The sequence below is a fragment of the Pan paniscus genome, chromosome 6, assembly GCF_029289425.2.
Source record: "Pan paniscus chromosome 6, NHGRI_mPanPan1-v2.0_pri, whole genome shotgun sequence".
NCBI classification, from domain to species: Eukaryota; Metazoa; Chordata; class Mammalia; order Primates; family Hominidae; genus Pan; species Pan paniscus.
This window is the reverse complement of record NC_073255.2, coordinates 5432364-5455440: the sequence shown is the minus strand read 5'-3', so window position 1 is coordinate 5455440 and position 23077 is coordinate 5432364. Positions and strand designations below refer to the sequence as shown.

Here is a 23077-nt window from a genome sequence, read left to right as displayed (position 1 = left end):
CCTCCTTTTATGGAGAGAGGAAGGCTGGGGCCCTGGATCCGAACCGTGGAGAGCGGCCGGAGGGCCGGGGCGGGGGCGGGGACCGGCTCTCTCGCCCTTTTTGGCGCAGCAGCTCTGGGCGCTGCCCGCTGCCGCCGCTGGGGCCCGAGAGAGGCGAGCCGGCGACGGCGGCGCTTCTGCGGCGGCCTCCTCCCACCCCACCCGGTGCCGCAGGATTGCAGCTGGCACTGGAGGGTGGGCAAGCTCGAGGGAGGGGCGCGGAGCCCCGGCGCGGAGCCGGGCGCGGGGCTTTGATGGATTTAGCTGCTTGCGCGAGCGCGTGTGTGCTCCCTGCCGCGGCGGCGGCGCCCGGGCCCTGCCGGGTCCGCAAGAACCCCGAGCGCTTCCGAGGTGCGGGTCCCAGGCCCGGAATCCGGGGGAGGCGGGGGGGGGGGCGGGGGCGGGGGAGGGGCGCGGCGGCGGCGCTATAACCCTCTCCCCGCCGCCGGCCGGCTCCACACGCGCGCCCTGCGGAGCCCGCCCAACTCCGGCGAGCCGGGCCTGCGCCTACTCCTCCTCCTCCTCTCCCGGCGGCGGCTGCGGCGGAGGCGCCGACTCGGCCTTGAGCCCGCCCTCAGGCCCGCGCGGGCGGCGCAGCGAGGCCCCGGGCGGGTGGTGGCTGCCAGGCGGCTCGGCCGCGGGCGCTGCCCGGCCCCGGCGAGCGGAGGGCGGAGCGCGGCGCCGGAGCCGAGGGCGCGCCGCGGAGGGGGTGCTGGGCCGCGCTGTGCCCGGCCGGGCGGCGGCTGCGAAAGGAGGCCGGAGGCGAGCGCGGGGCCGGCGGTGGGCGCGCAGGGCGGCTCGCAGCTCGCAGCCGGGGCCGGGCCAGGCGTCCAGGCAGGTGATCGGTGTGGCGGCTGCGGCGGCGGCGGCCCCAGACTCCCTCCGGAGTTCTTCTTGGGGCTGATGTCCGCAAATATGCAGAATTACCGGCCGGGTCGCTCCTGAAGCCAGCGCGGGGAGCGAGCGCGGCGGCGGCCAGCACCGGGAACGCACCGAGGAAGAAGCCCAGCCCCCGCCCTCCGCCCCTTCCGTCCCCACCCCCTACCCGGCGGCCCAGGAGGCTCCCCGCGCTGCGGGCGCGCACTCCCTGTTTCTCCTCCTCCTGGCTGGCGCTGCCTGCCTCTCCGCACTCACTGCTCGCGCCGGGCGCGCTCCGCCAGCTCCGTGCTCCCCGCGCCACCCTCCTCCGGGCCGCGCTCCCTAAGGGATGGTACTGAATTTCGCCGCCACAGGAGACCGGCTGGAGCGCCCGCCCCGCGGCCTCGCCTCTCCGCCGAGCAGCCAGCGCCTCGGGACGCGATGAGGACCTTGGCTTGCCTGCTGCTCCTCGGCTGCGGATACCTCGCCCATGTTCTGGCCGAGGTTGGTGCCGCCCCCGCGCCCCGTCCCTGCGCCGGCTCCTCCGGCGCACACCCCCCGCCGGCTGGGGCGCCACGGGCTCTGCAGAGAGCGTTTTGGTTCCTGCCAGGGTGGTCGATGTTTAGATTTTCCCAACTGGGTTCTATTTTCTGCCATGCCTAAGTGTGTGTGGGGAGTTTCCAGCGTGTTGCGTCGCTCGCTCTGCCTCGGGGGGACCGGGGAGCAGCGAGGTGGACGAGTGGGGAGAAACTTCGGGGGGCGCAGTGCCCTCTCCGGGGAAGGGGAGCTGGGGCGCAGCGGGCGCTGCAGCAGCGGGGTGCGGGGAGCGGGGAAGGGGGTGTGTGTGAGCCGGCGGAGCCTGGGGAGGAGAGAAGGGCGGCGGATAAACAGGTAGGGGCGGCTGCTGCGGAAGCCCCTGGCCGGGCAGGGTGGGCAGCGCCAAGCTGCAGCCCTCGGTTCCCAGTCCCCAAGCCCGGCGGGGCTCAGGGCCGGCGCAGTCCCGCCCGCCCGGGCCTGCTTACAGGTGGCTGAGCGAGGCGAGCTGGGGCTGGGCCAGGCGTCCGCACCCTCCCACCGCGGCGTCCCCGCCCCCCCATCCCCATCCCCATCCCCGGGAGCTTTGCTGTGATGAATGACTTTCCACAGCCCCCGTCGTGGGAACTTAGTGCTTCAGGCTCCCCAGCGACCCCCGACTCTCCTTAAAAATCGGGGAGGGGAGTGGGGGAGGCCAGAGGTGAGGGTGGTCTCCGCAGGGCACGGAGAGCTGCGCGAGGTGGAAGTTTAACCCTCGCTTTCCCTGGAGGCTTCTTCTCCCGGCCGCCGGCTGGATTTGGGCGTCTTAGTCGGCGCTAGGGCCGCGGCTGGGCCGGAGCCCGGGGTGGGGCGAGTGTGTGAGTGAGATGTGTGTGCGCGTGTGTGTGTCTGCGCGCGCGTGCGTGTGTTTGTGAGACGGAGAGACCTCTCCACGGGTTCGGCCCGGGATTCCGGGGCGTGAAATTTAAGCCCTGCCTGGATTAAAGTGTTAGGGCTGCCGTGACTCTCGCCGACCCGTGACGCATTTTAACTTGATCTTTCTAGATGTTGATCTCACTATTAAATCAGAAACTTTCGGCCCCCTCGCTGCCCCCCAGACCTTCTGTAACTGACACCCTGGGTGGAGGGGCCGGAGTGCGGGAGCTTTTGTCTGAAAATATAAAGGGGGGGGGCTTTGATTTTGCAAAGGGCGGAACATGGATGGGGGTGGAGAATTTGGGGTCTCTTCCAGCCCCACCCCCGGCTTCTGGTTCCAGGGCCGGGGCGAGGGCTCCGCGGGGGCTGGGGTGGGGACTGCGGCTGGCGCTCGCGGGGTCTCCTCGGGCCCGGGGCGGCGGCGCTCCTGGCGGCCGGGGGCGCGTGCCGGCGGGGTCGGGGCCGCGGGCGCTGACCGTGTGGCCTCTGCTTGCAGGAAGCCGAGATCCCCCGCGAGGTGATCGAGAGGCTGGCCCGCAGTCAGATCCACAGCATCCGGGACCTCCAGCGACTCCTGGAGATAGACTCCGTAGGTAAATCGCGCCCCTTCCCTCCGCGCGCGGGGAGGGCGCGGGCGGGCGGCCTGTGCGCCCCGAGCTGGGGCCGGGCGGGGCGCCGCGCAGGAGCGCACCGAAAGGTCAGAATCCAATCCCCAGCCATAAGCGCCCGGGCGGATGAGTCAGGAGTTTCTCTTCCAGTCTCCACTTTCTCTCCCAGCGGCGGCCGAGGGCTGCTCGCTCGCCCCGGGATTGTTTTCGCCTTTAAGGAAAACGCCGCGTGTGTCACACAAAGTTCAGCCGCGGCCTCCGCCAGGTGTGCGGGCCCCGCGCCTGCCCTCGGGCCGGGGGAGCGGCAGGATCCGGCCCAGACCCTGGGCGCAGAGCCCTGGCCCGTGCGCCGGGCGGGCAGCCCGCGGAGCGAGGCCCCAAGGGCAGGCGCGGCTCCCGGTCCGACGGGCGGGCGGAGGCGGCCCCCGGGTCAGGGCCCGGCCCCCTTTGTAATCCCTGCGAGCTGGTGCCGCGTTCTTGCCGCAAGGCTGGGCCTCTGTGGCTGCAGAAGCCGGTGTCTTTCTGTTTTCACGACCCAATGAAAAGCCTTGGACGCATCTGCTGCCTGGGGGCTATTTTTGCGGCTCACCCTCGGGCCCTGGGGCTGGGCCACTAGAGAACACAGCTTGTTTGCAAGCACAGTTTTAATGCGGGTTGGCAAGGGTTAAAGGGGCTTCTCACCCCGGGGGACCCCGGTGGACCACGGGTGGGTGGGAGGGGCGAGGGTGTAGGGTGGCCGCCCGCCCCCTCAGGGCTAGAGAGCCCCTTCCTAGAAGGCGAGGTCTCTCTTCCAGGCGTGTGTGGCGCTCTTTTCAAAATGAGCACTCGGCCTGGGAACTCCAATCGGAGCCTTAACCTGGTTTAAAAAGGGGGTCTGCGGTAAACTTGTTAAAAAGAGTAACTGGAGGCAGCAGAATTGGAAGAAGTTACGTGACATGAAGATTCTTCTCTCCCTGCAAAGGACTCTGAAAAAGGGGGGGCATGGGGGGGATTAAGTGAAATCACATGGTCTAGTCATTTGGAAATTTGTACCTAATTATGGTGGTGGAGAGGCCTGAACTATTTTCGTTTCATGCCAAAACCATTTTCTAACAAGGCCGATGGTTTCTGTAGTTTCTTGACCCAGGAAATCCCTGGGCTGATCCTTATCGGGGGCGGAGGGTGGGGGGTGCGGTAGAGTTTCACTCCCACAGCACAGCTGGGCGGGGGGATTTTGACCGGATCCCTCAATGGATAACTCTAGGGAAAAGGATCTGGCTCTGGTTTGTGGGGGGGAATCCCTTGCCTGAATCTCGCTGGTCCTGGATGGGTTTGGAAAAATGGGGGGGGGGCTGCTTCCTGGAGAAGGTTTCAGGGCTTTTTCTGGGGGGGGGGGCTGCTAGCAGAAGGGGAGACTTGTGGAGAGCTGGGCCTCCTCGTGGGACTGGCTTTGGAAGCTGCAGGGAAATGGGCCATTCACTTTCTGCTGGGACTATTCTTATTCTGGTCTTGGCGCCCCGCCTCCTCCACCCCCACCCATTATCGCCTTTAGCATTGCAGCTTCGTGGGGTATGCTGATGGCATTCCTCACCCGGGGGCTTCTAGGTCGTAGGGTCCAAACAGAAAAAAACAAGGATGCCCCTAAGCTAGTCCTCCTGGCCGGTTTCAAATTCCCTCTGCAGTCATGTCCCAGGAGCTCTCTCCTCCTGCCCCAGGGAATGCAGAGAGTGGATCTCAGCCCTCCTGTGTCCCTGAGAGGTTTTGGGGTCTGAATAGGATTCTCCTAGTGTCTGGGAGGCTTTGTGTGTGAGAATATGGGGGTGGCATCTACCTCCTCTCTTGCCCCTGGTGGGGGACCTTTTTTAACATAGGGGGGCCTCCTTGGTCCTGTCCAGTCCCCTCCCCAGGTGTGGCTGAAAACAGAACCAGAGAAACCCACAGTCTCTCGCCTGAGGACAGGAGAGGCACCGGCTGCTTCTCCAGCTTATAGGGGGTGTCTTTTCCTCAACTCCCGTTCTCTGTCGTAGGGAGGGTTGTAAACTGGTTGAGGTCAGTTCTCATTGGGTAAGCATCCCTCCGGGTCCTGGACTCCCTTTTCAATCCAGAGGGGCTTCTGGTCTGTTAGGGGCAGGGGACAGCGCAGGGGCTCATGAGGAAGGGGCTGGGTGCTGGGAGAAACCCAACGCAACGAACTTTCCCTCGGAGTCCCTTTATAACCCTTCCAGGCTGATGTTCTTGGCATTAGGTGCCTCTAAGGCCCACGCTGTAGGAAGCAGAAAAGAGGCTTTGAGGAATCCCAGGGGTGCGCCCCAGCTATGCTGACTCCTCCTCCAGGTGGGTGGGGCTTTGTGACTGGCATTTGGCTCCTCCCAGCATGCAGGCTGCGTCCCACTGTACAGTTGGGGAGACTGAGCCAGGCACCGTCTGGGGTCTTGGCCGCTCCTTGACTGTGGCTGGAGGAGCACGGGTAGTGGGATTCCTCACCATCCTCCCGGAGCCCGAGCGTTTCATTCGGAGGGTGTGCTGGAGTGAAGAGTGAAGGCTTTTCACCTGTGGCTTTTAGAGCCAGAGGCCAGCATGTGGTCTTTTAATGACCGGCAGCCGGCGTTTAGGGCCTGTTTGTCCTGTGTGCAGTGGCAGCTGGGGAGCTTTGTTCCCCAAAGTGGTCTGGCCTGGCGCCCGTGGTTCATTGAGCGGCTGATAACGTAAATAGCCCCATCTCGGGCCAGTAATGCCAGACCAGGACTGATGGTTGGGAGATTCTCCCTGTCCTGGAGTTGTCCTTGGGACATCTGTGCCTAAAAGACAAAAGGGAAAGCCTCCTGGTTAACTGTCCTGGGAGCAGTTTTAGGGGTGATTCTTGCCGGCCAGGCCACCTGGGCCTGGGCTGCTCGGAGCTGTGTTTGGTGAGCTGTGGGCGGCTGCCAGCGTAGATCGGAAGGGCGGCTTTGGTGAGCGTGGTCCACTCTCGGCATCTTGAGCTGGGAGCAGAGGGTGGGCTTGGTAGACTGGGAGCTATTTCCCCTTCTGTCCCTTGTCTCAAGAAATTCGCCAGCTCAGGCTTTCTGGGGGTCAATGAACTAGCACGGCTGCCGTCTTCTCTGTTTATTAAGCCAGGGCTGGAGGGTGGCGGGGCACGGGGACTGTGCTCTGTGGACGCAGACCACATGAGTCTCCTGCGAGCCACTTCTCCTGGTCTTGTTATATTTCTCTGGGCCTCAGTTTCCTCGGATGTGAAGAAGTGATAGCACCCACCGCATACTCAGAAGCTAAGTCATTGGTAAAGCAGCTAATGCAAACGTGGCTATCACGAGGCATCGGAAAATGGGAGCTGGTGTTATTGAATTTTCTCCTACGAGTGGAGAACGGACCCGTTACTCTTTGGTTTGGCCATGGCAAGATGGCCACCACCAGGATGTGACTCATAAGTGTCACTTTTTCATGAAAAGAAATGCTGCTTGTAACAGTTGGTTGATGGGAAATTCTTACTGCATGAGTAGTTCTGTTCTGATCTTATTTTGGGTCTCAAAAAAAATTAGTGTCATTGGAACATTGAGTCATTTTCGGTAAAAAGTTGGGCTCCGGGCGAGCTTTGTCTTTGACACCTTCTGTGAGGTTTGCGGGCTTCATTTTAAATCCGCAGGCTCCTCGGGGGTGCGGAGGAAGCTGAGGTTTCTCCGGTTGGTTTGCGGATAGTCACGGATGCCTCGGTGGGCTGGGGAGAGACACTTTGGGCTGCTAGTCCTGAACCCAGGAGGTGCAGAGCCCATTAGCCATCTGGGCTGGTGACCGGGACTTCCTGAGCTTCCCAGGAGGGGGCGGGGAGATCTCTGTGCCTCTGGAGCATCCTGGCTGTGAGGCTCACTGTCTCCGCGCCTGTTCACCCTTGGTTATATGGTGGAGGGGGGCAGGATGGAGGGAGATGGGAAGAGACCCCCCAGCTGGGACCAGGGGGCCAAGGCAAGGAGGCCCAGAGCCACCCGCGGTGCCCAGGTGCGGGCAGTGTCCATGGGCAGGACAGTGGGTCCTCTCCCTGCTGCGGGATTTGGAGAGACCTGAGACTCCCCCAGCCTGTCTGCTGTAGCCGTCAGCGCCTGTGAAGGGGTGATGTGTGCGCTGGGTGGGGTGGCGGGGATAGGTTCTCAGTTCTGCTCCCGGGTCAGTGCTGGTCTTGGCTCTGGGCCACTGCCCCACCTGCACCTGGCCGCCTGGCTGTAAACACGGCTTGCAGATGCCAGCTTCTCTCAACCCCTCTCCGCAGGCCGCCTCCCTCTGTCAGGCTGCGGGAACTCCTCCGTGTAGCCTCCACGAGAGGCCACGTGCCCTCCTGCCTCTCCTCGTGGCCGCTGGCCCTAGAGTAGACTCATTTCAGGAATGAGTGGGGTCTGGCCCGCAGCCCAGTCTGGCGGCTTCCAGTGCCCCTCAGAGGTTAGGCCACTCCTTCCAGGAGCGCTTTAGTGAGGGGGAGGGAGGGAGACGTACAGGCACCTGCAGAAATCTCAGCGGCCTCTGCTTCTCCCTCGCTCCAGCCCCCAGACAGAGGTGGGGCCTGGCTTAGCCCTGTGCCCCTCGGGGAGGTGCGCGGAGCTGGGCGGCCTCAGGCCCCTCCTGCCCCGGGGCAGCCCTCACCTGGGCTACCTTGGAGGAGGCACCGTAGGGGAGACCACCTGCAACCTCTTCCCCGAAGGGCCCTGCGCTTCGTCACGGGCCCCTGAATTTGGGGACCTCTGTGCTAATGGGGCATTTTCTGCGGTTTCCAGTGTTTCATGCCCTGCATCTCTGGAAAGCCCTGGTGGGAATCGAGGTTCTCCTGGGGGGCCCCTAATGGCAGGAGCTGTGAGGGGCTGTGCCGCCAGGTGCCTGTTCCCCAGTGGCTCCCAAAGCTGGTCTGTGGGAAGTGCGGCTGGACAGGCCCAGGGCACAGCGCACGGGCCTGGAGCATTCACGGTGCTCTCCTTCACGGTGCCTGCAGGGAGTGAGGATTCTTTGGACACCAGCCTGAGAGTTCACGGGGTCCACGCCACTAAGCATGCGCCCGAGAAGCGGCCCCTGCCCATTCGAAGGAAGAGAAGCATCGGTGAGTCCAGGAGGCTGCGATGGGCAGGGCAGGGCCGGGTTGGGGTGAGTCCAGGAGGCTGCGATGGGCAGGGCAGGGCCGGGTGGGGAGGAGCTGCCCGCTCTCCCAACGCAGTGGCCTCAGGCAAGCCATCCGTTCCCTCCTCCCTAAAATAGGCCTGGCCCTGGTGCCTCTGGCTCTGGCCTCTCCGAGGCCTCCCTCCTTCGGGGGTGTCTCCTGCCCCAGCCCGCCTGCTCCTCCTGGAGTCCTGGTCTGGGCCAAGAGAGCTTCCAGGAGAGAAGAGCCATCATAAATTCCTTAAGCGCCCTGTCTTGTCGGGGCCTGTCCCCAGGAGCCTTGCTGGAAACGTGGTCGCGCCTAATTTCCAATTCGCAGTGTGGGCATCGTGCTCCTGCGCCGGCTGCTGAACTGGTGGGGACGCGCGTGCTGTGTCCCGCGGCTGCCCCCCGGACGCCCTCACCACACCCGTGTGCCCCGCCCCACTCACACCTGGCTCCAGGGCTCCACCCCCGCGTCCATTTGGGGGATATTTTGTCCCTTCTTACAGGACAGCCTCATGGCCCTCCAGCCCCCTGAGGAGGAACTAGCAGGTTTGGGGAGTTCCGGGGCCAGTCCCTGCTTTCTACCCAAGTCCCGCGTCCTCGGGGGTCCCACCTGATGGGTTTGAGCCCTGGTGCTGCTCATGGCTCTGGGGCCCTGAGCAGGTGGACCCCCCTCTCTGAGCTGTGGTTTCCTCCATGAAGATGGATTTTGTATCTTCCACCTTAAAGTGTCATGTGTGGCTGGCTAGTCCCAGCTGATGCAAGCAGGCCCTCTCCAGGTGACATTTGCTGTGGGGTCTGCATTTTGCACCCTTCAGACTAGTCTTGAAGGCTAGAGCATGCAGCAAGTGCTGTAGGATTCACTATTAAGGCCCCCTCTGCCCCCCCCAGCCACTGGCCCCACCTGGACTAGGTTCCCCTCTGCCCCCCTCAGCCACTGGCCACACCTGGACTAAGTTCCCCTCTGCCCCCCACCCCCAGCCACTGGCCGCACCTGGACTAAGTTCCCCTCTGCCCTCCACCCCCAGCCACTGGCCACACCTGGACTAAGTTCCCCTCTGCCCCTCCAGCCACTGGCCGCACCTGGACTAAGTTCCCCTCTGCCCGTCCAGCCACTGGCCGCACCTGGACTAAGTTCCCCTCTCCCCCGCCCCCAGCCACTGGCCTCACCTGGACTAAGTTCCCCTCTCCCCCGCCCACCCCCAGCCACTGGCCTCACCTGGACTAGGTTCCCCTCTGCTCCCCCAGCCACTGGCCGCACCTGGACTAAGTTCCCCTCTCCCCCGACCCCAGCCACTGGCCTCACCTGGACTAAGTTCCCCTCTCCCCCGCCCACCCCCAGCCACTGGCCTCACCTGGACTAGGTTCCCCTCTGCCCCCCCAGCCACTGGCCGCACCTGGACTAAGTTCCCCTCTGCCCCTCCAGCCACTGGCCGCACCTGGACTAAGTTCCCCTCTGCCCCCCACCCCCAGCCACTGGCCGCACCTGGACTAAGTTCCCCTCTGCCCCCCAAGCCACTGGCCTCACCTGGACTAAGTTCCCCTCTCCCCACCCCCAGCCACTGGCCCCACCTGGACTAAGTTCCCCTCTCCTCCGAGCCACTGGCCCCACCTGTCCAGGTCCCTCCAGCCTGCAGGCACCGGGCTGGGCTCCTCTAGATGTGTGGTGCTCCTGCCCACCCAGCCCCTGAGCCTCTGCTCCCAGCTCAGCCTCTGCTGCCTGGGAGGAATCCTGGCCTGTGGCTCACCCTGGTTGCCCCCCAGGCCCAGCTGGAGCCGCCTCAGCCCTGGGGTGGGGCTGTGGTCGCGGAGGCCAGTCCCCGCTCACTGTGCCCCCGCCGTTGCAGAGGAAGCTGTCCCCGCTGTCTGCAAGACCAGGACGGTCATTTACGAGATTCCTCGGAGTCAGGTCGACCCCACATCCGCCAACTTCCTGATCTGGCCCCCGTGCGTGGAGGTGAAACGCTGCACCGGCTGCTGCAACACGAGCAGTGTCAAGTGCCAGCCCTCCCGTGTCCACCACCGCAGCGTCAAGGTGAGCCCTGCCCCTCCCCTCCCCTCCCCTCCCCACCCGAGCCCAAGGGCCGCCCCTACCTAGCAGCCAGGGTCCCTCCCGCATCCACCACTGCAGCGTCAAGGTGAGCCCTGCCCTCCCCTCCCCCCTCCGCCGAGCCCAGGGCCGCCCCTACCAAGCAGCCAGGGTCCCTCCCGCATCCACCACTGCAGCGTCAAGGTGAGCCCTGCCCCTCCCCTCCCCTCCCCACCCGAGCCCGGGGCCGCCCCTACCAAGCAGCCAGGGTCCCTCACGCATCCAACACCGCAGCATCCAGGTGAGCCCTGCCCCACGCAGGCCTGAGGGTCGCCCCTACTGGGTTGCCAGGGTCCCTCCTGGGAGGCCACAAGGTGCCCCTGGCGTGGCTGGTGGGGGTGCACGGCTGCGCTCCCATCTCCCTGGCAGATACACTGAGGCCCAGGGAGGAGAAGGAGCACCTGGGGGTGCGGGAAAGGCAGGGCCGGCCGGGGCTTCTGCTCTGCTGCTCTGGCGATGAGCCTGGCCTCCTTTCCACGCTCTAGACCACAGTGCAGGGGCCGTTTTGGGCCTTGCGAGGTGTCGAGCTGCTTAGCCGGAAGCTGTCTGGCGTCCCCGGGTCCTGGAGGGTCCTGTGCGGGCTCTTCAGTGGGGGTCGAGGAGCATGGCAGGAGGAGTAGGGGGTGGACATTCAGAGCCTGCATTGCCTCTTGAAGCACCTGACCTTTGGAGGGCCCCCCGGGCTTCCCCCCTAAAGCAGCCCAGGAGAAGGAGAAGGAGTGCTTGGGGTGGGCTCGACGCCAGACAGCAGACTTCCCTCCATAGAATCCCAGGGTGAGCCCCTCTTTCTTTAAGTTGGGGGTGGGGCCTGCCTTCTTCAGGCTGCTTTAGCAGAATTCCATCCACTAGGAGCTGATTAGCAACAAATGTATTTCTCAAAGTTCTGGAGGCTGGAAGTCCAAGATCAGGGTGCCGGCAGACTGTGTCTCTGCTGGAGCCGTGTTTTCTGGGTTCATAGATGACGCCTTCTCGCTCTGCCATCAGTGTGAGGGGCGGGGGATGAACATGCTCCCTAGGCTGCTTTCGAAGGGCACTAATTCCATTCATGAAGCCTCTACCCCAGAAACTAATCGGGCCAGGCGAGGTGGCTCACACCTGCAGTCCCAGCCACCGTGGAAGGCTGAGGCTGGAGGATCGCTGAGCCTAGCAGTTCAAGACCAGCCTGGGTAACATGGCAGGACCCCATCTCTACAAGAAATACTAAAATTAGCTGGGTGTGGTGGCACGTGCCTGTCGTCCCAGCTACTCTGGAGGCTGAGGTGGGAGTATCCCTTGAGTCGGGAGGTTGAGGCTGCAGTGAGCTGTGATGGCATCACTGCATTCCAGCCTGGACAGTAAAGCAAGACTCTAAGAAAAAAAAGAGAAGAAAGGACTTAATGGCTACCTTAAGACACCCCACCTCCTAACGCCATCCCCTTGATCTGGGATTTCAGGTAAGAATCCTGGGGGCGCTGGCGTTCCTGCCACAGCAGGGCCTTCCTCCCTGGGGTTGCGCTGGGGGAGGCACGGCACCCGGGTGAACTTGCTGAAGGTCGTCTTGCGTTGCTGAGGCCCTGGGGCCAGGGCTGCATGGCTGGGCCCCTTCTCCCTGCTTTCAGGGAAGTGTGCCCAGAGACCTGCAGGATGCAGCGCCCTGGATGGGCTGGCTTTGGCCTGTGTTTGCGCCTCTCTGGCCTCATTTTCCTCACCTGTGCAATGGGTCTGAGGCAGGGCCTGGCCCTTCTGAGAGAGCCGAGGCTGCTGCCATCTTGTTTGCAAGGGAGGTTTCCTGCCTGTTGGGGCATCAGTCTCCCGTTTTCGGGATGGGGTTGCAGGGTGAGTGTCTAAGGTATCTTCTAGCTTCTGTGAGGCCTGGCTGGGGCTGGCACCTCCCTGGGGCTCCCATCTGGGAGGGATGGGCTCTTCTCCCTGGAAACTGGCTTCAGTTGGGTTAAAGTGCTGTTGATGCTCCCACCTGACCTGCAGGACCCATGAGTTTGAGCAGCGGGCGCAGGCGGGTGCGGCCCCTAGTCCAGGAGGCTGTTGCTTTGACTCAGAGCCTCCTGGCTAGGCCTCAGCTGAGGACCTTGTTTTTTTTTTTTTTTGACAGCGTCTTGCTGTGTTGCCCAGGCTGGAGTGTGGTGGTGCGATCGTGGTTTGCTGCAGCCTCAGACTCCCAGGCTGAAGCTATCCTCCCACCTAAGCCTCCTGAATGCTACAGGTGCATGCCACCATGCCTGGCTAATTTTTAAATTCTTTGCAGAGTCGGGGATCTCGCTGTGTTGCCCAGCCTGCTCTGGACCCCCTGGGCTCAAGTCAGCTGAGGATTTGGTGACAGCTGAGCCTGCTTTTCCTGGAATATGGGGTCACTGAAATGATGTTTGAGGATTTAAGTTTTGGGGCTACATTAGTAACCATTCTTTAACTTTAGAAAAGAATTATTTCACGCCCCCGCCCCCCACTGTTGTGACTCCCAGGCCCCGGAGGGAGATGGGGCTGGGGGAGAAGTTTCTCCGGGAAGGACTTTGCAGCCAGCCGGGTCGTTTCCTCGTCACACGACCGACCGGGCACTTTAGACCCATAACTGGGACTTATCTTGGCCTCTGGGGACTTGGTCCTCTGAGGTGCTGGGTATTGAGTAAGCAGATTCCACATCTTACTACCCGGGATCTCCAAGGCCACTCACTCCCCTTTTGAAGCCCCATGATTTTTCCAGGGCCCTGCGAGTGCTTGTCTGCGGCACTCTTCTGTCCTCAGGATATTTACCGCCGGGGGTCAGGGAAGGAGGGGAGGGGAGGGCCTAACTCGGGCCTCCAGGTCCAGGTGTGGCTGGGCCCCTCTGGCATGAGCCCCCCTGGCATGAGCCCAGCACCATCCCCTCTGTCCTGTGTGCCTCCCTGGGGCGCAGTTTCTGCCTTGTGGTGGGCCTCGGCGTCCTCCCTGGTTATATTTTGGAGGCCCTTGTGAGCTCTGAGTCCGGGATGCCTGTGGTCTTGTTCTCATTAGAGATGCTCATGTCAGTTCTGGGTGCTGGGGGAGGCTTGGAGGTACGGGGAGAGGCTCTCAGCCCATGGCTCAGCCTTGTGCAGCCCCTGCCCTTCCCACCGTGGCCTGTCATGGGGTGAGGATAGGAGGGCTTGGCCCTACAGGGCAGTGTTCTCTCCCTCCCCCGGCCCCCTGAGGAGGCTGGGTGGGGTCTAGAGGCTTCCAGCACCCTCTGGCCAGTGCAGTGTTGGGGGTGAGGGCCAGTTCCCCGCCGGGAGTGGCCCCTGCTTTGCTCTGTGCAGTGGTAGAGCCAGGACCAGGGCTCTGCCTCTGGGTCTCATCTGCCGGGACAGGGTCCTGGTCAGCCCAAGGGGGGACAGGGTGTCCTAAGGCCTCAGGGCTGTGTCCTGCAGCAGAGCCTGGCGGCCCAGTTCCCACCTCCTCAGACCCAGGCCCCCCTCATGTTCCCGCTTCTGGGAGGCGTCTTCTCCCTGCCCACCCATCCGAGGGTTGGAGGAAAACATCCGGCTTTGGACACAGGGGGCTTTGGCTGAGGGGACAAAGGTCAGAGGGAACAGGAGGCCCGTTTTGGAGGCTGAGCCAAGAGGCCAGTCCTGCCGCTGCGGATGGAGGCGGCTGTCAACCTGGCGAGGAGATGGGCCCCAGAGCCTCAGACTCTGTGCCTGTGAGTGGGCATGGATGGGGTCAGCTGAGGTCAAAGGGGTTGGGGCTGGCCGGGAGGGGCCCCCAAAGTCTGTCCACCCAGGATGGGCATGGCACCCCCCATTTCCAGTTTTTATGCCTTTCCGGTCAACATTCAGAGGTCTCTTGTTAGAAGATGGTAGTGAAGCTGGGAGTGCTCACTGCCTGGCACAGACCCTGCTGGGATCACCAGGATGTGACTGACTGGCAGCCCTGGGGGAGTGACTGGCCGGGGTCCCTAGCTGGGTGGGTGTTTCCTTGCACTCTGCCTGGCACAGTTAGCTCTTGGTGCCTGGACGCCCGACTCTCCCCCAGACCCAAGCCTCGGGGGTAGGACAGGAGTGTGGGCCTGAACGTGGACCATGGGGATGAGATGCCAGCCCGAGGACTGCAGGGGTCTAGCCTGGACGGAGCTGGCTCTGAGCCCACCTTGCTGGGCTGGAGGCTTCCAGAAGGTGTGTGCTCACCTGGTGCTCGGGATGGGCCTCTGCTCCCTGGAACAGAGTGGCTGGGGTGTTACGGGTGAGAAGCTCCCAGCCACGACTCTGTCCACTCTCTGGGGTCTGGTGCAGGAGTCTCTAGGTGGGCGGAGCGGGGGTCCTTGAGCCAGGCTGGGCAGGGGCCTCTTACACGAGCTTGAGGTCTGGGCATTGCTTCCATTCTTCATGGATATGGGGGCAGTGCTGAAGGAGGCAGGATCTTCTTTTTTTTTCTTTGTTATAAAGACAGGGTCTTGCTTTGTTGGCCAGGCTGGTGTCAAATTCCTGGGATCACAGGTATGAACCTCCTCCACGCCCGACTTGAGGGATTTTTTTGTTTTTGAGACAGAGTCTCACTCTGTTGCCCAGGCTGGAGTGCAGTGGCCCAATCTCAGCTCACTGCAACCTCCACCTCCCGGGTTCAGGCAATTCTTCTGCCTTAGCCTCTCGAGTAGCTGGGATTACAGACACTCACCACCACGCCTGGCTATTTTTTGTATTTTTTTTAGTAGAGATGGGGTTTCGCCATATTGGTCAGGCTGGTCTTGAACTCCTGACCTCAGGTGATCTGCCCGCCTCGACCTCCCAAAGTGCTGGGATTACAGGCGTGAGCCACCGCACCCAGCTGGGGTCCTCATGACCCAAGTCAGCATCTGGATTGAGTGACATTCCAAGTCTCTGTCGAGAGACACCCAGGTTGGGCTGTGGGGCGGTGGGGCCAGGGCTCTGGAGTCTAGGCTTTCTTTCCGTGAAAGAGGTGAGAAGGAGTGCAGGCTAGGGATGGAGATTCAACACTGTGTGACTCTGGGCAAGGGGCTTCCCTTGTCTGTGCTGTGTGTTCTCATCTCTAGAATGGACCACGATGGTGTCCTCACAGGGTAGCTGTGAGGGTTACAGTGACGGGCACGTGTGGTCCAGTCAGGTGTCTTTCATGGCTAATACTCTGTCTTGGAGCCTTGAAAGGGTCAGGCCGTAACCTGGAGTTGGGGTGGGGTCCCCCGCAGGGAGTGGCTCCTCAGGGGGTCTCTGCAGCTTCTGGGCTTTGTAGCAGTAGGGACTCGGCATCCCAGGTCTAGAGGGGTGACGGCATCCCTGGGTTGTAGTCTTGGGTGAGTTCGCGCCGGGAGTGTTGAGGTGGGGCGGCTTATGATGCAGATGAACTCAGCCGTGGGGAATCGGAATGTCAGGTGTGATAAGGTGCAGCCCACATTTCTGGGACGGAAAAAGGGGAGGGACATGGGGACCCCCCCATCACTTGGGCTTCGGCTTGGGGCCTGGGGGCCGGGGTACCCCCCGTGGGGGTCCTGAGGACATTGTAGTCTGTTCTTTGGACTTGGCCTTCTTTTATGGAGGAGGTTTTTGTGAGAATCCAATATTCATTTTGTGTTCTTGGGAGAAAAATGTAGCTATTTCCTGGCCAGACAGAGGTGGCGGAACGGCCCGGAATCCTGGCATACTCAGAAACAGGTGCAATCATCGCTGTTTGTTTTTGTTTGATAAAAACGGGCTTGTCTGAGGAGGCAGTGGGTTCCCAGACGAGCGGCCGTGCCATGTGCCTTTCGCACGGTGCCCAGAGGGGTGGCATTTCTGTTGTGTCCTGGGAGCCCACGCGCCCGCGGCGGCCGGCCATCTCGAGTGGTTGAGAGCGAGCCTGCCCCTCGCCTGGGCGTCTGGTGTCTGGCCAGACGGGCCTGCAGTCTCTGCCGAGCCGGGCCCTGGTATCTGCCCTGCTGAGGGAACTAGGTGAGGCTGCTTGTTGACCAAAGAGGCTGTGCCATCCGGAGGGTCAGGGCCGGGAGCAGAACAGGGCGCCCTGCCCGAGCCCATCCCCACGAACCCAGATTTCAGAGCCCACCTGCCCCATGCCTCACTTGGCCACCCCTGCAGAGGCTGGGGGTGGGTGGGAGCAGCAGAGTATGGGTGCTTCAAGCCTGGGAGATGGCAGGGTGTGAGGCTGGTGCTGTTCCTCCTGCTGGGACCTGTGTCCAGGGCCTCCAGGGGAGGGGAGGAAGGAACTCGGCCCCTGTTGAGGCAGGAGGGGGCTGGGCCTGGTTTTGCGCACTGGGATCCCTAGTTATTTACTACCTGGGCAGTTCTTGACTCAGGGAGGGCTGAGGACATGCTTGGAGGGCTGGGGGTGGCTGAGGTCCCAGGTGGCCCTGCTGCTCCTCTTGGGGCTTTGCTGCAGTTCATCCTCGGGCCGGGCCTCTCCCACCCCAGGCCCTCAACAGGAGGGTGGCTCTAGACCCACTCTCTGCCTGTGGTGGGTGGGGGGTGGTACTGTGCTGAGCTTGGGGACCAGGGGGCGGGTTGGTTTTGGGGCTCTGGATTAGAATCCACGCCAGTGGCAGCCCACTCTTGAAGGCTGGCTTTGTCCTCGTTTCTGGGGCCTTCTGCATGTGCAGCCTCATTTATTCCTCAACTCCTGGGTGGGTGTGATTGGTCTCCGTTTTACAGATGGGAGGTGGAAGTGTGTGCACGGCCTGCAGAGGCCTCTCTCTGGAGGATTCTGTCCTGGGGAAAGGGGCAGATTGCCGCGGGAGTGTGGGGGCTGATCTGAGGCCTCCTGAGTGGAACGGAGCCCCGTGTAGGAAGCGGCAGCGTCCTGGCCGCTTTCTCTCACGCTTTGTGACGTAGCGAAACCTCCCAGGCCAGGTCCTGTTTCTGAGCTGGCTCCTGACCCCAGGCGCCCCACGCCCTGCACCTGTTGAGCTCATACTTGGCTGTCTGCTCACGCCCCAGGCAGCCCAGACCACTTCACACGCCTACAGGCACCCTTTGCACTGTGGGTTAACCATTAACTCAGCCTCGGACAAGCCTGGTCCCCAGCGCCTTAGGGACCGGCTTACCTTCGGAGCCTGCCTGGTCCCAGGGTGCAGAGCTGACCTTCTCCCTGGGGGCCCTGCTGATGCCCAGTCTCCAGAGTCTGGAGTCCCCCCTTCCCCCGAAGAAGGTTGGGAAACATTCCCCTCCTCCCTCCTTCACCCTCCTGACTGCCTGGGAGGCAGGGCTACTGGGCTGGGGGCATCTGGCCTTGGGCTGAGGTCTCCTTATTCACCCAGCAGCGTGCATTCCCCCACGCCCCTGTGCTCAGGGGGTGACCCGGCCTCTGTTTCCTTTCTAGCCTCAGTTTCCCCATGAACCGTGAGGGGTGAAGTGGGTGATCCGTAGTGGCTGTTCTTGCATTTAGACCCTGCATGCGGCAGGGCTGGTTCCGTGGGCACAGATGGAGCGCCTGCTGGGCGCTCAGCTCCCCAGGGCCTGGGAGGGCAGGAAGGTGGTGGCTATTCCCTGGCGTGTGCTCCAGGGGGCAGGTGGGACAGCCTAGCAGTTAGGGACAGGCTTAGTTAGGGCTTGCCTGTGCCTCAGTTTGTTCTGTAAATGGAGGTGCCAGTCTTGCCTCCTTATACCATGGTTGGGAGGATGAAACGAATGCTGGGGTTTGGGCTGGGAGAGCCAATACTCTACTCATGCAGTCCCTGGCTGTGTATTAGGGGTCTGTTGATGCCAGGCGTGTGCGTGCTTGCACTCTGTGTGTGTAGTAAGATTCCCACCATGGGGCCCCTGTGTACATTATGCATGCATGACTGGGGGAGGGGTGGAGTTGCCTCCCCATGACAGGGTATGTGTGTGCATTATACAGGTGTGTGTGTGGGGTGGAGTTGTGTTCCCATGACAGGGCCTATATGTGCATTATGCGTGTGTGTGTGTGTGTGTGTGTGTGTGTGTGTGTGTGTGTGTGTGTGTGTGTGTGTGATTTCTTGCCTCTCTTATTGAATGCCTGAAGCTCCCCTCTCTGGCTTGGACTGGGCCATTGTCTGCCTGCAGCAAGCCGGGGAAGGGGCTGTGGAGGCAGGACCCCCATGTTGTGGTTTTGTGCCTGGAGAATTGAGGGCAGGCGTGGCTCGCAGACAGGCAGAGTCCAGTCCGAAGAGGGGAACCCGGCTGAGGTCTGGTTCGCTTTTGAGCTGCCTGTGCCTGACAGCCACGACCTGCTGGCCTGTGCTCCTCCTGGATCATCTTGTGTAGCCTCGGTGATGGCCCAGGGTCCCGGGCCCTGGTTTCCGAGGTCAGGCCTCTCCGAGCCCAAGGAGAGCCTCGGACCTGGGGGAGCCACGAGGGGACCCTGGGTATGGGTGTGCTGGCCCTGCTGCCTGGGGGCCGGCGGGGAGGTGGGGCCCTCATCAGGCCAGCAGTTGGGATTATCATCTGGACGCTCGAGTCCACAACAACCTTGGGCTAGGATACAGCCACGAACCCCCCATTCCTAGGCCATGGCTTTAAAATTTTTTTTAATATTAATAGAGACAGGGTCTTGGTGTATTGCCCAGGCTGGAGTGCAGTGGTGTGATAACAGCTCACTGCAGCCTCAAACTCCTGGGCTCAGCGATCCTCCTACCTCAGCCTCCCAAGTAGGCTGGGACTACAGGTGCCACCATGGCTTGCTAATTTTTAAATTGTTTTTAGAGGCAGGGTCTTACTATGTTGCCCAGGCTGGTCTTGAACCCCTGGAGTTAAGTGATCCTCCCGCCTTGGCCTTCCAAAGTGCTGGGATTACAGGCGTGAGCCACCATGCTCAGCCTGGCTTTAAAAATGTATTTAAAAACAACGTGATCATTTGAAAACATTTCCCAGCTGCACATCCACACACAAGCAAACACTTTCCCTGGCCACCTGCACCCCAGAACTCCCAAACTCCCACACCTTAGCAGTGTGCATCCTTCAGCCCCCCCAGGCAAACGTGAACCTTTGGGTTTATTTTAAACAAAAATAGGATGAATCTGCTAAATACCATGCTCCAACACCAGGCGCGGTGGCTCTCACTTGAAGTTCCAGCACTTTGGGAGGCTGAGGCAGGAGGATCACTTGAGTCCAGGAGTTCAGCATCAACCTCGGCAACATAGCGAGATCTCATCTGTTCCACACACAAAAAATATTTTAAATTAGCTGGGCATGGTGGCCTGTGCTTACAGGTGGGAGGCTGAGGTGGAAGGATCACTTGAGCCCAAGAGCTTGAGGCTGCAGAGGCTATGATTGGCCTAGGTGACAGGGTGAGACCCTACTCAGAAAAAACTAAAACACACACACACAAAACTGCACTGCAGCTTGTAGGTTTTTCACCTGGTACTCCTACACTCCCCACCACAAGGTAGTGTTTCTGGGAGGAGGTCAGGGGTCAGGCTGCTCTCTCCTCCCTCTCAGCCTGTCCCCGGCTCCCAGCACGTCGTGATGTCCGAAGCTCCATGCAGGCATTCATGGCCGGGCTCTGTTCTCTCTGGCAGGTGGCCAAGGTGGAATACGTCAGGAAGAAGCCAAAATTAAAAGAAGTCCAGGTGAGGTTAGAGGAGCATTTGGAGTGCGCCTGCGCGACCACCAGCCTGAATCCGGATTATCGGGAAGAGGACACGGGTGAGTCGCTGCCTTCATCGGCATCGGTGTTGGAGAACAGGTCTTCAGAGCCTTGCTTTTGGGGTGTTAGGTGGCCCCCTTGAGCGCAACGCTTACTGCTGTGAGCATCTGGGCTGCTGTTGAAGGATTCGTTGCCCTGCTCCCGGGCCAGATGCCTGCGGGGGAGACGGATCCCGCACCTGCAGGTGTCTGGTGGGGAGGGTGGCCCAAGCTGCGGCACTGGCAGGAGAGGAGGTTCAGGTCTCACTGAGAGGGGCTGGGAGTGCATAAGACACCCAACTCATTAGTGGGCTGCGGGGCTGAGCTGAGAAGAATCTGCAGAAGGGCCTCCTGCCAGGGTGGGCGGGAGGAGCAGGTTCGAGGACTGCAGTTGCCCTGGCTGGCTGGGGTCTCTCCTTCACCCCGCCACGCGGACTCCACCCAGGAGCAGAATGGCTTCTGTGCCCTGCTATGGCTGGGCCCTGGGAGCACGAGCGGACTCAGAAGTTTCTCTGTGCCAGGGTGCTGGCCTTCTCTTCTGGAAAGATAAACAAATGCCGTAGGTATTTGTTGCTTCAGTTCTTCACCCCGACGGCCGTCCGTCGGCCCACTCACCGCCCTGCCCTTTTGTTAACAGGAAGGCCTAGGGAGTCAGGTAAAAAACGGAAAAGAAAAAGGTTAAAACCCACCTAAAGCAGCCAACCAGGTAGGACCTGTCTGCCGGACACACTGAGTCCTGCAGGGCGGGGAGGTGCAACTGACTGATCATACCAGCAAATCACGCTTCCTGTCTCGCCGGGTGCGGCGGGGATGTGGCCCTGATTGGCCTTGATGGTGTCTGCTGGGCTTGGGTCTCCTTGCTCCCCGTCCGCTCCTGCCTCGCAGAACGCCCTGGCCCGTGGCTCACTCCCGCTTGGGAGCCTGCCTCCAGCTTTGTCCTTCTCTTTGTCGTTGATTGGGGATGCAGGAGCATTGCACATGAATGGAACAGGTTGGGCGACCTGAGCAGCCGTGGGGCAGCTCTGAGCGCCTGGCCACTCTGGGATCACCCACCCCATTTGACAGATGAAAAAACTGAGGCTTAACTGAGATTACGGATAAGGACTGTTGGAGGCTGAATATATCTGGAAATCCTTTATAAACGTGCAGGGCTGTTGGCTACTGTGTTGGAAATTGCATTTGGCTGCTAGTAACACCAGACAGCACAGGGATTGAGATAAGGTCGAGCTTCATGACTTTCATCTAAGGGTGGTATTGCAGAGCAGGGAGGGTAGTCTTGAGGTATCATCAGGGTCCGCCTTCTGTCTGGCTAGTGGCATCCATCTGCAGTTGCCTCATGGCCCAAGGTGGGTGCTAAAGCTCCAGAAACCACATCTGTGCTCCAGGCTGGAAGAAGGAGTGACGGGGGTGGGGGAAGGGCAAAATAACACCCTTAGAGAGCTATCCTGGAAATCCCACCCAGTGACTTTTGTGTTTTCCTCAGCTGCCATCCCTCCACTGCAAGGGAGCTGGGGAAATGTCTCCTAGCAAGACATGTCACTTCCCAGATGGAGGTGGGACCTGGGCAGCCGCCATCATCACGGAGGAGGCAGTTTCAAGCCTTCCTGGTCCTTGGCATTGGCCCGTCTGGCTTGGGAAAGTTGGAGCCCTGTCTGGCCTGGTTCCCCCTCCTGGCACTTGGGACTCCATGGCGGCCAAAACAAATAGTTTCTTTAGAAGAGAGGAGGATCTCAGAGATAGGGTGTCTGAGAACCCTGGCTCCTGTTTGCAATGTGGGACTTGGGTCTGCGGGTGAGGTCCATTCATGAGGAGCCTCTTGGGAGGAAATTGTCCACTTGGGCGGGTCTTTGAAGCAGTCCTGGACTGTCGGTCAGCCTTGGCTTTGTTTGCTGAAAGTGTGGCGTGGTGGGTGGTTTTGTGCCTGCCTGTGGGTCCCATTTCTACAGAGCGTTTAGGCTCTGGCCTCCATGGGCCTGCTGGTGACAGACCCCATGGTGAGAGGCTGGCACTCCTGTTGTCCCATGCCTGGCTGGTACTCATGTTCAGCCTATAGGCAGCCCACGTGTTGGAGTGTGTGATGGAGAGGCCACATGGGATGCGGAAGAATTGTTCTTAAACGATCAGCATAGGTCTGCCTAGGTGCAGACTCTTCTGTCTGGCTGGTGGCCTCCATCCTCAGGGTTGTCTCATGGCCCAAGGTGGCTGCCAGAGCTCCAGAAATCACATCTAAGCCCTAGACTGGAAGAAAGGAAGGCAGAGAGAAGGGCAAATGAACCATTCTTGGCCTCAGTTTCCCCCATCTGTACAATGGGAGAATGGGGCTTGGTCTCTAGACATGTTCTGTGAGATGCTGTGAGCCTAATCCCAATTCCTGTCAGGGTGCTGCAACATGGCCAATGTGGCAAATGTGATTCTGGAAATTTCATGAAAACTTGAAATCCCTGTGTGCCCTTGATTGGGTTAAATGTTTTCACCCTGTTTTCCTCCTATGCAGCGATGTGTGTGCTGGGTGGTTCACTTGGTCGGTGGTCTCAGTGTCTGTCTTTCCCTTCTCCCTGCAGATGTGAGGTGAGGATGAGCCGCAGCCCTTTCCTGGGACATGGATGTACATGGCGTGTTACATTCCTGAACCTACTATGTACGGTGCTTTATTGCCAGTGTGCGGTCTTTGTTCTCCTCCGTGAAAAACTGTGTCCGAGAACACTCGGGAGAACAAAGAGACAGTGCACATTTGTTTAATGTGACATCAAAGCAAGTATTGTAGCACTCGGTGAAGCAGTAAGAAGCTTCCTTGTCAAAGAGAGAGAGAGAGAGAGAGAGAGAAAACAAAACCACAAATGACAAAAACAAAACGGACTCACAAAAATATCTAAACTCGATGAGATGGAGGGTCGCCCCGTGGGATGGAAGTGCAGAGGTCTCAGCAGACTGGATTTCTGTCCGGGTGGTCACAGGTGCTTTATTGCCGAGGATGCAGAGCCTGCTTTGGGAACGACTCCAGAGGGGTGCTGGTGGGCTCTGCAGGGGCCCGCAGGAAGCAGGAATGTCTTGGAAACCGCCACGCGAACTTTAGAAACCACACCTCCTCGCTGTAGTATTTAAGCCCATACAGAAACCTTCCTGAGAGCCTTAAGTGGTTTTTTTTTGTTTTTTTGTTTTTGTTTTTGTTTTGTTTTTTTTTTTTTTTACACCATGAAGTGATTATTAAGCTTTCCTTTTTACTCTTTGGCTAGCTTTTTTTTTTTTTTTTTTTTTTAATTATCTCTTGGATGACATTTACACCGATAACACACAGGCTGCTGTAACTGTCAGGACAGTGCGACGGTATTTTTCCTAGCAAGATGCAAACTAATGAGATGTATTAAAATAAACATGGTATACCTACCTATGCATCATTTCCTAAA

At 60.7% G+C, this 23077-nt stretch overlaps 1 protein-coding gene across 7 annotated transcripts in view; it reads left to right on the top strand.

Annotated features, from left to right (window-relative positions):
- PDGFA (platelet derived growth factor subunit A) overlaps positions 1–23077 on the top strand; it is a 23442-nt gene extending 365 nt beyond the window's left edge. Inside the window, exons 1-7 of one of the 7 annotated variants that reach the window (XM_034963413.3) lie at positions 84–390; positions 1272–1401; positions 2843–2939; positions 7906–8010; positions 9899–10086; positions 19568–19694; positions 22235–23077. In XM_034963413.3, the coding sequence (XP_034819304.1) occupies positions 1339–1401; positions 2843–2939; positions 7906–8010; positions 9899–10086; positions 19568–19694; positions 22235–22245 (591 nt within the window). In that variant the 5' untranslated portion in view covers positions 84–390; positions 1272–1338 and the 3' untranslated portion in view covers positions 22246–23077. Of the gene's footprint in view, positions 1–83; positions 391–1271; positions 1402–2003; positions 2132–2842; positions 2940–7905; positions 8011–9898; positions 10087–19567; positions 19695–22234 lie in introns of those variants that run through there. The other 6 variants (XM_034963409.4, XM_034963410.4, XM_063606160.1 and 3 more) reach the window with 6 other exon arrangements.